This window comes from Bufo gargarizans, chromosome 5 (genome assembly GCF_014858855.1).
Source record: "Bufo gargarizans isolate SCDJY-AF-19 chromosome 5, ASM1485885v1, whole genome shotgun sequence".
In the NCBI taxonomy this organism is placed as follows: Eukaryota; Metazoa; Chordata; class Amphibia; order Anura; family Bufonidae; genus Bufo; species Bufo gargarizans.
The window spans coordinates 14,638,202-14,653,877 of NC_058084.1; the positions used below are offsets into that span (position 1 = coordinate 14,638,202).

Here is a 15,676-nt window from a genome sequence, read left to right on the forward strand (position 1 = left end):
TCTTGAAAAAGGTGAGCAATTTGTACAGAAAGTATAATACAACACGGGTCGGCAGAACTAAGCCAGGAGCCAAGCTGGGGGCGAAGAGAGAACATTTACCTCTGGGGCTCCAGATATTTTTAGCTGCAACCCTCCTTTCCTGTCCTTGTCTTCACTGCTCGAATACTGGATCGTCTGCACCTGAGTAAAGTCTGCGAGATGGGTCGGCTGTAGGAAACGCAAAGTCACAAAAACTTTAAATAGCGGGTCAGAGTTGCAGGAAAAATGCATCTTCATTTTTTTTTTTTCTAAGCTCCTGTCTTAAAAGGGGTTATCCAAAACCTAAATACCCCCAGTGCCCGGGCCCCTCGCTCCAGACCCCTGCACGGCCGTCACTGCAACTCCCCGTCGCATGGATCAAAACAGGCAATAGCAAGCCGCGACAGGGGCAAGCCTCCCTAGCAGCTGGCAGACACAGTGGCGGACGTGCAGGGATCCGGAGCAACCCAGGTGCCAGGGAGCAGGTAAGTATAATGTATACAAGGGGCCTGGGCATTGAGGGGGGGATATCTTACACTTTGGGGTATGTACACGTTTCTGACTGCATGTGAAATGAATGACGTCATTTTGCAAATAGCCTCAAATGAAAACTTACTACCGTTCTGTGTCTACAGCTCTCATGAAGACCCGTGTGTTTCCATGGTTACAGACTGAAGACGCAGTCATGTGCTACTTCCATTTACCACCATCGGTAGGTTAAGGAGAAGAGAGTCGCACAAGACTGTGGTATCAGACTACGCAGGGTTTCGTCTGTAGTCTGTAACCATAGAGACACATAGGTCTGCAGGAGGAGCTCAACATGGAGGAGTTTGACTAGGAAACTCCCTAAGGAATAATGCAGAATTTGTAACAAGATTGAAACAAGTAGCTGCATCATTTAGGGAGTGAAGGATACATTGTAGACAGTATATTTTATATATGTATCAACAACATTACGATAGAGACACAGTAATAGTCTGATGGAAAACAGCGCTTACATTGGATCCTTTGTCTGTAAGGTAACTGATCCCTTCCTCGGGGCCGATCGCCAGTTCCACAGAAATAACCCAACTGGACTTTAATGGGTTATGTGATCAATGGTGTCAAGATAGGAAGTGAGAGGAGCATGGGAAAAAAAGAATGAAATCAAGGGTTAAACAACGGTAAAAAGGATATTTATACAAAGACACTGGTAAAAAGACAAAAAGAGCAGCCTGCACTCTCTAAAAATAGACAGATTGTCTGCCATGCCCATTTCCGGAAGAGTCTCTCATCCCCCCAACGTCACAATACTATGCCCTAGATCAGGGATGGCTAACCTGCAGCTCTCCAGCTATTGTAAAACTACAACTCCCACCATGCCCTGCTGTAGGCGGATAGCTGTCGGCAGCCTGGGCATTCTGGGAGTTGTAGTTTTGCAAACGCTGGAGAGTTGGCCATCCCTGCCCTAGATGCACACAATCAAAGAGATTCTCTGTATAAAGTGGGGACTACACTCCACAATATAAAAGAGATGTAATAGGGATCCACGGAGAGCAGGACAAGCGTTTCACAGGTTTGGACCCACCCTGGTGGCTGTGACTGGATAAGGGGACTGCAGGCTTCAGATGTAGGGTCTGTGGGATTATTAGCATTTGGCGTAGTCAAGCGATTTTGAGGGCCCCTTCATATTTGATGGGTGAAGATGGTAAAGTGATAAAGGAGGGCCATGGTACAGGAATCCCTCAAGATGCCAGGCTCGGGGCACCCAAGTGAGACATTATAGGGTGGCCATTTAAATTAAAGCATCGGATTTCACAAAGTGATAACAGATGATTGAAGAGCTGCAGTTCCCTCAACCACAACCTCAATGCCAGGCAGCTGCCAACAGAAAGTGGTAATCATGGCCAATACCTACAGGCAAATGAAATGTAATAAAGCAGAGAAGACACGGTTAGTTACGTCCTACCATACTTACTCCGAGGGCACACTTGAAGCACTCCTTGTCATATCGATAGACCGGGGAAAGGATTTCAAAGAACTTCAAGATACTTTCTTCCCTGTTGAGGTTGGCAAATTGGCGGAAGGTCTGCTGGATCAGCTTCCTCAGCGACTTTGCCTGAGAGGATAGAAAGTACAGAAATCAGAGCTCGCTCCAGTGCAGAGTCATAATAAATCAGGAATAGGAGAGAAATCAGAGCTCGCTCCAGTGCAGCGTCCTGATTATCAGGAATAGGAGAGAAATCAGAGCTCGCTCCAGTGCAGCGTCCTGATTATCAGGAATAGGAGAGAAATCAGAGCTCGCTCCAGTGCAGCGTCCTGATTATCAGGAATAGGAGAGAAATCAGAGCTCGCTCCAGTGCAGCGTCCTGATTATCAGGAATAGGAGAGAAATCAGAGCTCGCTCCAGTGCAGCGTCCTGATTATCAGGAATAGGAGAGAAATCAGAGCTCGCTCCAGTGCAGCGTCCTGATTATCAGGAATAGGAGAGAAATCAGAGCTCGCTCCAGTGCAGCGTCCTGATTATCAGGAATAGGAGAGAAATCAGAGCTCGCTCCAGTGCAGCGTCCTGATTATCAGGAATAGGAGAGAAATCAGAGCTCGCTCCAGTGCAGAGTCATAATAAATCAGGAATAGGAGAGAAATCAGAGCTTGCTCCAGTGCAGCGTCCCGATTATCAGGAATAGGAGAGAAATCAGAGCTCGCTCCAGTGCAGCGTCCTGATTATCAGGAATAGGAGAGAAATCAGAGCTCGCTCCAGTGCAGCGTCCTGATTATCAGGAATAGGAGGGAAATCAGAGCTCGCTCCAGTGCAGCGTCCTGATTATCAGGAATAGGAGAGAAATCAGAGCTCGCTCCAGTGCAGAGTCGTAATAATCAGGAATAGGAGGGAAATCAGAGCTCGCTCCAGTGCAGCGTCCTGATTATCAGGAATAGGAGAGAAATCAAAGCTCGCTCCAGTGCAGCATCCTGATTATCAGGAATAGGAGAGAAATCAAAGCTCGCTCCAGTGCAGCATCCTGATTATCAGGAATAGGAGGGAAATCAGAGCTCGCTCCAGTGCAACGTCATAATAATCAGGAATAGGAGAGAAATCAGAGCTCGCTCCAGTGCAGCGTCCTGATTATCAGGAATAGGAGAGAAATCAGAGCTCGCTCCAGTGCAGCGTCCTGATTATCAGGAATAGGAGAGAAATCAGAGCTCGCTCCAGTGCAGCGTCCTGATTATCAGGAATAGGAGAGAAATCAGAGCTCGCTCCAGTGCAGCGTCCTGATTATCAGGAATAGGAGAGAAATCAAAGCTCGCTCCAGTGCAGCGTCCCAAATCTCGATTATCAGGAATAGGAGGGAAATCAGAGCTCGCTCCAGTGCAACGTCATAATAATCAGGAATAGGAGAGAAATCAGAGCTCGCTCCAGTGCAGAGTCATAATAATCAGGAATAGAGAAATCAGAGCTCGCTCCAGTTCAGTGACATAATAGTCAGGAATAGGAGAGAAATCAGAGCTCGCTCCAGTGCAGCGTCCTGATTATCAGGAATAGGAGAGAAATCAGAGCTCGCTCCAGTGCAGCGTCCTGATTATCAGGAATAGGAGAGAAATCAGAGCTCGCTCCAGTGCAGCGTCCTGATTATCAGGAATAGGAGAGAAATCAGAGCTCGCTCCAGTGCAGCGTCCTGATTATCAGGAATAGGAGAGAAATCAGAGCTCGCTCCAGTGCAGCGTCCTGATCATCAGGAATAGGAGAGAAATCAGAGCTCGCTCCAGTGCAGCGTCCTGATTATCAGGAATAGGAGAGAAATCAGAGCTCGCTCCAGTCCAGTGCAGCGTCCTAACTATCAGGATGCAGTGGGATATAACACAGTAAGGCCTCTTTCACACTACCGTATGGCTATTTCAGCGTTTTGCGGTCCGTTTTTCACGGATCCATTGTTCCGTTTTTTTTGTTTCCATTGTTCCGTTCCGTTTTTCCATATGGCATATACAGTATACAGTAATTACATAGAAAAAATTGGGCTGGGCATAACATTTTCAATAGATGGTTCGGAAAAAACGGAACAGATATGGAAGACGTACGGATGCATTTCCGTATGTGTTCCGTTTTTTTTTGCTGACCTATTGACTTGAATGGAGCCACGGAACGTGATTTGCGGGCAATAATAGGACATGTTCTATCTTTCAACGGAACGGAAAAACAGAAATACCGAAACGGAATGCATACGGAGTACATTCCGTATTTTTTGCGGAACCTTTGAAATGAATGGTTCCGTATACGGAACACAAAAAACGGCCCGCAAAACGGAAACAAAAAACGGTAGTGTGAAAGAGGCCTAACTCTAAGTCTGTTCCCTCTGCTACACTCTGCATCCAAGGGGGCATTACAGAATAAATTACAGAAATTCAAAAGGTACACAGAATATCTTCTCATAAGTAGCAAAATGTCGCCAATTTACCTTCACAGAATCCAGCAAACTCTTAGGGAAGAACCTCTTCAGACCAACGTCTTTCCTGAAAGAAATAATGAGGGATCGGTTTATTACACAAAACGGATGTCGGCACAGGACGGGGAGACGGCACGAGCTCCAAGATGAACGGCCGGTAACCCAAAATACACGACACCAGCGAGGAGCACAACCCTCCTGAAGCATCCTGTCACCCTCTCCGATACCAGTGACTGTGGGAGGGGTCACAATCTTATACCGAGAACATTCTGCCACCTCCACATAACCTGACCCCGGAGTATCCTAAGGCAATGGTCACACTCCGCAGCGGTGTAAATACACTCGTCTGTTTTCTGCAGAACCTACTGATCGGCTCTACACTGCTTTCTATTTCCTGCACTGATACATTGTATCACTCCGTAATCCAGACAGTTTAGCTCGCAGATGATGGTCTCCACAACGTATAACGACCGCAAACTCACAGCCGTAACAGGCCTCAATGTCAACAAGAATGTAACCACTCAGTGAAAGCAAGCAGAGATATAAAAAATGGTGAGAAAAATATTGGAAAGATACATAAAATAGAATGTTATTACATAGGCTACGGATGTTACGTTGCGGTATTTGGTTGCTATTGCTCCCTTGATAGTGACGGCGCACATTCAGAACACAACCGATCGGTATAGGCGTCCCATGGCAGGAAGTAAAGGACCTGTGTGCAGACGACCCTGAGGTGCACGCCATACACGGCATAACTAATGATGGAACATCGCGGGGTCGCTGGGTAGGGCTCGGGGCTGTCACCACAAAGGAATAAAACATGTCTGACAAGAATAATGGCCAATTAGGGTGATGGAAATGTCACAGCAGAGAGGGGCGGGGGACGGGGCGAACATTTAGGTAATTATGGTATTGAAGCCGACTTCTGGATGCTCAGATTGTATTAACGGTGACGTGGGGATGACTCCGGGGTGAAGGGCTCCTTGTAGGTTCAAAAAAATCCCTCAATCTACAAGGAAACAGGAAAACAACTGCAAGATATATATACACACACACATACATATACACACACACATCAAAAGTAGGGCAGCACTCCTTTGCCAACTGTAAAGTGGGTGCCAGCGGTAACCCCTCGATTCTGGGCGGTAGACAAGTTACAAAAATCCACGGCACTCCTTAAAAGTGAAAAAATGTGCTATTTATTCACACATGTCATACAGCAACGTTCCGATTCTCTCTCAGAGGTTCTGAGAGAGAACCGAAACGTTGCTGTATGACATGTGTGAATAAATAGCAATTTTTTTCACTTTTAAAAGGAGTGCCGTGGATTTTTGTAACATATATATATATATATATATCTCTCTCAAGCTTCAGAGCAAGAAATCTCCACTTAAAGGGGTTATCCGACACTAACAATTGCTCCCCCGTATGTCGGGCGAGTATAATACAGGATGTAACTCAGGATCAGTACAGGATAAGTAATGTAATGTATGTACACAGTGACTGCAGCAGCAGAATAGTGAGTACAGCTCTGGAGTATAATACAGGATGTAACTCAGGATCAGTACAGGATAAGTAATGTATGTACACAGTGACTGCACCAGCAGAATAGTGAGTGCAGCTCTGGAGTATAATACTGGATGTAACTCAGGATCAGTACAGGATAAGTAATGTATGTACACAGTGACTGCACCAGCAGAATAGTGAGTGCAGCTCTGGAGTATAATACAGGATGTAACTCAGGATCAGTACAGGATAAGTAATGTAATGTATGTACACAGAACTGCACCAGCAGAATAGTGAGTGCAGCTCTGGAGTATAATACAGGATGTAACTCAGGATCAGTACAGGATAAGTAATGTAATGTATGTACACAGAACTGCACCAGCAGAATAGTGAGTGCAGCTCTGGAGTATAATACAGGATGTAACTCAGGATCAGTACAGGATAAGTAATGTAATGTACACAGTGACTGCACCAGCAGAATGGTGAGTGCAGCTCTGGAGTATAATACTGGATGTAACTCAGGATCAGTACAGGATAAGTAATGTAATGTATGTACACAGTGACTGCACCAGCAGAATAGTGAGTGCAGCTCTGGAGTATAATACAGGATGTAACTCAGGATCAGTACAGGATAAGTAATGTAATGTATGTACACAGTGACTGCACCAGCAGAATAGTGAGTGCAGCTCTGGAGTATAATACAGGATGTATAGATGGTATTCCCAATCAGACAACATTATCTTTCAATACATTCAATTGTATTTTTTTTAAAAATGGGCCAATAATCAATTAGTTTGGACAACACCTTTAATAAATAGAGAATTCAAAAAGAAGGAAGATACTCACTCTAAAACTTCATAGTTTGACTTCTTCTCCAGGGCATTACCTCTCATCTCCCCATATGACCGCCTAGAATTACAAAATGGACATCATATCGCATACCCGAAAGAATACTGCAAATACTGTATATACACATGTTCTAATTCATTAAAGGGGATGCCCACCCCAGGAGCTGACCAACTCAATTCTTTGAAGCTGTGTCCACTTAAAATAAAATTTACACCAGTATTAGGCAGTATTATAGTAGTTATATTCTTGTACATAGGAGGCAGTATTATAGCAGTTATATTCTTGTACATAGGAGGCAGTATTATAGTAGTTATATTCTTGTACATAGGAGGTAGTATTATAGTAGTTATATTCTTGTACATAGGAGCAGTATTATAGTAGTTATATTCTTGTACATAGGAGGCAGTATTATAGTAGTTATATTCTTGTACATAGGAGCAGTATTATAGTAGTTATATTCTTGTACATAATAGGAGCAGTATTCTAGTAGGCCGCAGTTTATTACAGGATTGCAGTTACCCTGTAGGTGTCTGTTAGGAAACCACTGACTCATTTTAAATGTTAACCAGTAAGACTTAATGCAGCTCTGTGTGCGCAGTTTGTGTAATAAGCCATATTCTGCAATAATTACAGTTACAGAAAATTAATTTGCAGTTTTGTGCTGATTGTTTTGTCTAATTTCATACACGCTGAATACGGAATCATGGATAGTCAATTAGTTGCAATTAAGAGGCTGAAGTTGCACATTTTAGTTTCCGCTGTGAGTGATGAGCCGTAGCATTTCTGCTTATAAGGCACCTTACAAAGTACGAAACACAGGCTTAAATAGACTATAGTCATTTACAGCTGGAGCAGACCTGAGTGCCTCATCAAGAAACGATAAGCGAACGCACAACTGAAAATAACAACAATACAATAACCAAGATGTGGTTAAATGAGGGAGCAGAGCGCGCAGGTCAGCTGGAGATAAGGAACCTGGAGGAGACGGCTGCAGGACGGGGAAATATCATCACTCCAGTAAATACCAGCGATTTATCTCCAGCCACAGAGCGCAGGATACTCTCGGCTTAGAATACATATAATAATAATAGTAAGTATATTCAAGACATTACCGGATCTCAAGACAGCCGAGCTTCAAGGCAATTTCCTGGTCTACTTGGTCCGCCATCTCCGCCATGTAGTCATTTTTCACCTGCGAGACAGGGAAGAGTAGATTAGAAGAGGGCGGCTCTCAGGAATACAAATCTTTTGGGTAACGTTCATCTAGCACAGCTGTGGTGACAAAACTACAACTCCCAGCGAACCCTGCACACAGCATTCCCAGGCAGTCAGGGCATGGCTGGAGAGCCACAGGTTGGGGGATCACATCAAGGAATAAAGCTATGGACCCATGGACTTCAATGGGTCCGTGATCCGCACGATGTGGCAAAAGATAAGACCTGGACCTGAAGCACACGGAAACACTGCCAACAATCTGCAACACGGGCATAGCGGCCCCACGGTTGTGAGAATGGGGCCTAACGGGGTTGTCCAGTAGCCTTAGATCTGCAGATATTTCTTTCCTATCCGGATGTCTTCCCGCAGCCATACACCGCCATGATATTTCTATGCCACCTACAGACAGACATGAGGATATTCACAAAACAGAGACCACCAGGGATAGGGGGCAATGATGCAAATTAATTGTATAGTGCAGGGTCCCGGCTGCCCCCTCCCCAACGACAGGGCACCATATTGCCAGGCTTTGGGAAGGAGCAGGAGAGGGCAGATCTGTCCTGACCCCAAACCTTGGCTTCCCAGCTGCCACCGTTTGCAGCCATATGCTTAAAGGGGGGCACCAGCAGCTAAATAGCATTGCAAGGCCAAAAAACCTGGATAGATTAAAAAAAATACAAATTTAAAAGGGGGGAGGGGTAGCAGGAAAGAGGAGGGGGGGGGGGGGGGGGACACAATACAGCCGGGGTCATGCTGAATATGCACATAACCATTATGATTGAGCAGTCACACTTGTATCCGGGCAGAATTGGTAGGGCTGTGCCAGGTGACGGGGAAGCGATAATTGGGGGCACAGTTCTCCCGGCTCTGCAGCATGCATGTAGCAGAGCGTGACCACTACTGCCCGGAGGGAGCGCAGCGCGCCACCACTTACAGGACACAGATGGGTTTAGCTCAATTGACATTCATAGTAATTCCACCGGCTCTAAAAATATTCACAGCGCAGATCCCGCAGCCCCGATGCTGCCATTTCTTAAAGGGGAAGTGTACCATTAGGCTGCAGCATTATATTTGTACCTTTTACTAACTGATATGTCCCCCTGATGAGGCCATGGGGTGTAGGTGCCAAGGTCGCCTCATGCTCCCCTTCTGCCGTACCCTGGTATTATGGGACACAGGTTCAATGCAAGGATGAGCGAACCCTTAGTGGCCTTACACTAATAACGAGGGGTCCCGGGCGGGGGACCCCCTATTACATCCTGATCAGGAGCTCGGAAAGCCTCCAGGTATTGTCAGGGGGTGATGGAGGACGCAGACGCCTCTCTCACCACAGACATGAGCTAAAACCAGAGCACCCCTTTAAGATAAAATATAATTGCACTGTCAAGCAAAACAGCGCCACACCGGTCCAGGGGTTGTATCTGGTACTGCACCTCAAACCCCCCCCCCCCCCCCAAGCTGCAGAACCCCACACAACCCATGGGTAGGGGTGGTGCTGTTCTGGGAAGAAAGTAGCCATGTTTTTACAAGCTGCCGCCTAGTTCTGACTTGGCAGGAAAACCTCAACCTCAGAAAATGCTGAATGTGGTAAATCCGGACAACATGGCATCAGTGCCCGCACATGACGGATCTGCAGAGCGGCCATCAGATCAATGCCAGGCCCCAGCTGTGGGCAGGTCCGACAGCTGCAGGATAAGGGTATCCTGCCATCTGCCGCCCTGCTCCCATCCCCCCCTCTCCACACAAGGTCACTGGCGGCTGCATCTTGTAGTTGGGTCTCTGCGGTGACCCATTTTTAGCCGCCTGCCCCCTCCTTGCGTGGTAATTACAGGGCGCTGCCCCCTTTGAAACAGACAATGTATTCTGTGGAGCAGCGGCGGGTAATTACAGGGGTCCGGATACTCCTCTATTGTGCCCGGGTTGTCGGCCGGTCCTAGAGGAACGTGATGCTACAAGGTACAAGAAAGAAGGCCGACAGACGGACTATTCAGAGGTGCCATTCAGGGGGCTGGAAAGCTGGGCGATAACCCCTGTCCGCTGCTCGTATGTCGCCACCACTTTAGGATCCCAAGCTACATGACTGGCAGTTGTCCAGCGGACGCCCCTGGGTGATGTATGAAGGGCTTGTTTTTGAGAAACGTGTGAATTTCCTCTCGGTTATCAGCTAACCTTGGTTCTCACACCTCACGGCCATGAGTCACAGGGAAAACAACTTCCCCGGACGGTCATGAACCTGTCACTACGGAGGACTGTAACGTGACCTGTGCGGTCAGAGGACAACTCTGCCCCCCATAGGTGCGACCCCGACCTCTGGGACCCCCATTCTCCATCCAGACACACAGAAGTCAATGAGATCCTCACTATGAGGCAAACCCCAGGATAAGTCAGGAACGCCTCCTAATATCTGCTCCCGGGAAAGCTGGGTGACCCCCCGATATGGCCGTCCTTACAGATTTCACAAGGTCAAATTGCCCTCCTTTCCAAAACTGTAGAAGGGAAATGGAAAATATTGGAGGGGCGATGTAATCCATTGTGGTTGCCCCCTAGCTTCCCCAATAACAGAGAAAACTAAGAAAAGACGACTAGACGTTTTGATCTCTCCGTCCTCCTGTGAGGTCTTCAGCCCGGACCAGCGGCGGCCGCAGACAATGGCGCGGTGTATAAAGGCCTCTCTGTGGCGCGCAGGTGTCAGCACAGCGCGGCTGAGGGCATTAATATCAGTCACGGAGCAGGTTATACAGGATTCATAGTGTCAGGTGGGGCCCAGAATCTCGGCAGGAGTACGGGTCCGATCTGCGACCCTCACCACTTAAAGGGGGTTTCTGGCGTTGGAGAACACGTAATAAGAAGATACATGAGAGGTTCTACAACTTTCTAACGTCATTTCTCACCATTTTCAAATGCTCCGCTTCCCGACAATGAATGAGAATACTCTAGTTTCCATTCAAAGGCAGTAATCCTGTCCATGGCTAGTCCTGATCCCAGCTGAGAAGTGGATACAATGTGGCCGGTGCAGTCTATGCTCTGTGAGCTGAACAGCCTCCAGCCTGACACACTAACAAACTAGCAGAGATTTGTGCAATGTCTGAGCGGTGGGGGTCCTCCATTCATTTCTATAGGGGCTGCCGAAAATAGCCAAGCGCTGGCTCCGCTATTTTCTTGGGGCAAATAGAAGGGAATAAGAGGCGGCTGCGGAAGCGTATAGGGAGCGTGCTTGGTGGTGGCCGGACCGGAGTCCTTCAGCCACTGCTTTGGCCCATATCTGGGGTGCGGGTCCCAGATATCGGACAATGGGGGCATTGTCCCATTGTCTCAGATAAGACAACCCCTTTAAGGCAGTTCTATTTTTGGAGCAGCCGTCACTTTATAGTGAATTGCCCAGTAGGGGGCGATAACGAGCATAGGTGGCTTCCCTGAAGCAATCCCTCATTTCTTTCTATAAACTGCACAGGGGAGAGATCTCCTGATACCATCTAGAAGCCGACCGCAGACCGTGACCCCGAGCCGAGGACACAGCGGCCGTCAGACTCTAGGATAATCAGCTTTTAAAGGGAACCTGTCAGGAGCTTCTCGCGTCCTGCCATCAGATTCTGCGACCTGAAATGGAACAGAATGAATCTAACTGCACGGCTATCAGAGAGGAGGGTTTTAGGGATCAGCGGTGCCGAGCAGCTGGCAGACGCTTATCGCCATGCAAAATCAGAGAACAGAGCAGAGAACACTGTACATTGGGCGTCACCGCTGAGAAGACTGCCCCTTTAAGTACACATTACTGACCATGCTATATGTAAGCACGGTGGGTCGGAGACTGACTGCCCCTTTAAATACACATTACTGGCCATGCTATATGTAAGCACGGTGGGTCGGGACCGACTGCCCCTTTAAGTACACATTACTGGCCATGCTATATGTAAGCACGGTGGGTCGGGGACGGCTACACGCGTGGCCTGCGGTCACTGTCACGCTCTATCGCTGGCCATGGAGTCCACAGGGGGAAAACAATGCAGACGCTGCACATACCCTGACGGATAGGGGGGCACATCTCGGCTCCAGTGCAATATGGGGCGTGACGAGTAACGCAAACACAGATGTGTGAGCCGCTGGCCTCAAGTCTACACACAGCGTAGTGAATTCTCTGCCTGACAGAACCTAAACTGCTGGAAGGGGGGGGGGGGGGGGGCGTACAAGAATAATCTGAACTAAATAGCATAGGCTGCGGGCTGATCAATTCTACCTGCGCTGTTACACTGCAGCAAACAGTCAGCACAGGAAGAGAGAGATTTGTGCTGCTGAAGTCTTTAGCTCACAGACGATTGTCCAGACTAAACGCAAGCTTAGCCTTGCAAAGTAAACCAGAAAGCTATTCACTGACAGCAAGCAAATGGATTTAAAACACAATTGAATTTAAACACAACGTCTACTTAGTGGCATAAGTTAATTGCATTCCCAGTGCAGAGAGAAGACCTGGCGGATGTCTGGGATCCTGGCACAGTTACCGCTATTGTGCCCATGACTGACAGTAGGTAGAATGCTAGTGCCAGCGCCCATGAGCATAAAGGAGGCCTTACCGCTATACCAGTGCCTAGAAAGTGCTTCCAATCACCCGCTGTGCCCACCTAGTAATTACTGCTATAGCGGTGCCAGTCAGTGCCCTGTAACAGAAGGCTGGGCGCACACCTATAGACGACCAATTACACCCGGTCCTGGCCAAGCTATACAGAAAATAGTAGAGAGTCCATAAACCGTAACAATAATATAGTGCGCCCCAGCTCTGATGCAGGTGGTCAGGGCGGCCCCGCATGCACAGGACACAAGATGGCAGGTTTCACGTGCACGGCATGGTCTGCATTCACTTCTATAGACGTTCCAAAAACCAGAGCAAGCGTGCTTGGCCATTTCCAGAACTCCCCCAGGACTGCACCTGCACTCTGGCCCCTCGTTCACTCTGGGCCCCTGTTCTAGATACAGATGCGGTACCTGCCCCTATCTGACATTGGCGGCATATCCTAGTGATATGACAACAGTGTGTGAGATGGGACAACCCCTTTAAATAAAGGAGTCACAAAATTCACAGGACAGGTGACAAGTGTGACTTTGGGTTCATTGCTGTGAGACCCGACGATCGCAACAATGGTGGTCTCGTGTCTCCCCCACTTGAACGGAGCAGTGGTTGAGAATGTGTGCGGCGGCTCGTCTATATTTAGTCCCACATAATGAACGGGAAGACGTGCACGTGCTCGACCGCGGCTCCATTCAAATAAGGACACGGTAACCCTGGTCAGACCCCCATCAACCAGACATTGATCCCCTTAACATACATATTGCGATTCTGGCTATAGCCCCTTAACGGGATTTTGGGACGTGATAGCACACAAACGCATTGAGTCCCTTGATTCCCTAACACGGGTGGTCCTGGCGGTCTAACCTCTACCAATAAACAAGCAATGGCGTACTGGAGAGAACCACCAGCAATTCGGACATGTCCATCTTAGTAAATACTGGTGGTCTTCCTAAAATGACAATCTAGATCATCTTTTTCTTACAGCTCCGTCTTGTGCGGTTCCTCTGCTATTACTCCTGGAAATTTTCAAATGGACAGCCGGGTATTACCAAACAGGGAGGCTCCCATACAAGGTCCAGCACTGGTCACTGCGTGGCGACACCCAGGTGTCCATGTTTTCACAGTATTTCCAGATGGAATAACAGAGGAACAGAATGGTTATTTCATGAGGAACATGTCAGGAGGGCCGACCGCTTCACTTCAAACAACAAAGCGTTAATTTCCAAAGCCAAATTTCACTACGGCGCGCGCGACACGTCAGGATACATCTCCTCTGTGCTCCTGTTCAGGACTATAGGAAAGCTGTACAGGCGGCCATAGCGGCGGATATCCAGGACTGATATTTCCGGGGGATCCTCTGGGGGGCGCTCTACATAAATACAGCATACTAGGCGCTGGCTGGGCCTTCTTTATAAAGAGCAAATTCATTTTTATTTTTGCATTTCCCACAAAAGGTCAATGGAAAATCGTTCTGTGCCCGGGAGGAGGCAGCCATGCGTGCTAATACCTATAGGGTGGGGGTGGGGGACGCAGACGCCGAGCTTAAGGCGACAGCTCATCACGTAACAGAGCCACCGCATTAACCATTTCAGGAGCAATACGGTCACTTACCTGCTGGTAGAAGAAATTCAAGGTGGGCTTGTCCTCTGTGAACTGGCTCAGGAACCCTTTCGGCAAATATCGAATCCTCAGCTCGTACCTGGAAAAACGGACAAGAGTCACATGACTGGAAATGAGGACGCAGCGACTCCTAACCCCACCGATCACACACAGCGGGGGAGGCAAACGCCACAGGTTCTTAAACGGGGTTCTTCATATTGGACAATTCCAACCTCTTAGGCTGGGTTCACATCAGGTTTTATGCCTTCGTTTGACGTATACGTTAGAGGGAAAAAAAAACTGCACACCGCGTTCTCGTGTCCTGCAGCGTCCAGTAAAAAAAAAAGGCATCCGTTTAACGTATACGTTTTTCTAAACGTTATGTGAACCGGGCCTTAGAAGGGTCTGTTGACAATGGGCTGATCACTAAGTGCCCCCCATCGATCAGCTGAAATATGTGGGGGAAACGGGAAAGTGCTCAGTTTCCCTGCAGCGCCTCTACAGGGGGGGGATGAAGAATTACACCGTGTCCATTCATATCAACAGATTGTATGCGTCATACAGGACGGCTCTCCGGACAAGAGATCCGAAAGAGCGGATCCCCGCCCCCAACACAGACTTAGAATTACACGAAATGAAAACCTGTTTTATAAACCAGACGACTGTATAAGGAGATCGCTCTGTAACAACATTGGGCACAAAATAAAACAAAAAAGCATAAAACCACTGCTTGTTTTCAGTGAATGGGAACATGCCTGTTGAAGTCCAGGGTTTGGAAAACCATTACAGACACGAGGCTTCTCACAGCTGAGGGTTTGTTACAATCGTGTCCCGTCTAGACAATCCTCTGTGAACCAAGCGGATCAGCAGCTGTCCAAACCGCTCTCCTGTCCCGATTCATTACAATGTATCAGTCGAGAAGGCAGGCTGTTAGAAGATTGTCTAGGCTGGATGAAACTGTAGCGGACCCCAGGCTGTAAGGAGTACCAGGTCTGTACAGATCAAGGTTTTATCGCATAGCTGCAAGCAGAGATCTTGTAAATGGAGAGAAACTGGAACACAAAGCGGCACAATTAACAAACCACCGATACCCGCCTTATGGTCCCAAAAAGTTTCAAACATTTGGAGGAGTTTGTGCCCCACCTGCCACATTTCCCAAAAAGTGTCTTGTGCGGGGCCTAGACGTCCCAGGACGTTTATTATAAAGTATACAAGTAGCGGAGATCTACATTAGCTTGTAGCTGGGGAGGCTTCACTTCTGCCACAACGTGTGTCACAATTAAGAGGCATTTGCTTCTTAAAGGGGTGGTCGGTTTGACAATGATGGCCAAGCCTCAGGATAGATCATTAATATCAGATTGGGAGGGGGGTCCAACTCCTGGAATACCCGCTGAACGCCATGAGCACTGCGTCCTCTTCCCAGGCCACTTACATTCAAGTGAATGGGACGGAGCTGCAATACCAATCACAACCACTACAGAACGCACGGCGCTGTGAGGAGGCTGCGACA

General features: G+C 47.9%; 1 protein-coding gene across 10 annotated transcripts in view; it reads right to left on the reverse strand.

Moving 5' to 3' along the window:
- PTK2 (protein tyrosine kinase 2) overlaps nt 1–15,676 on the reverse strand; it is a 451,150-nt gene that overhangs the window by 73,152 nt on the left and 362,322 nt on the right. For all 10 annotated transcript variants that reach the window (XM_044292786.1, XM_044292783.1, XM_044292785.1 and 7 more), the window contains 7 exons: nt 14,179–14,266; nt 7,904–7,983; nt 6,789–6,851; nt 4,449–4,503; nt 1,976–2,116; nt 1,017–1,094; nt 100–207 (listed from right to left, as the gene is read on the reverse strand). In XM_044292786.1, coding sequence (XP_044148721.1) covers nt 100–207; nt 1,017–1,094; nt 1,976–2,116; nt 4,449–4,503; nt 6,789–6,851; nt 7,904–7,983; nt 14,179–14,266 — 613 coding nt within the window. The remainder of the gene's footprint in view (nt 1–99; nt 208–1,016; nt 1,095–1,975; nt 2,117–4,448; nt 4,504–6,788; nt 6,852–7,903; nt 7,984–14,178; nt 14,267–15,676) is intronic.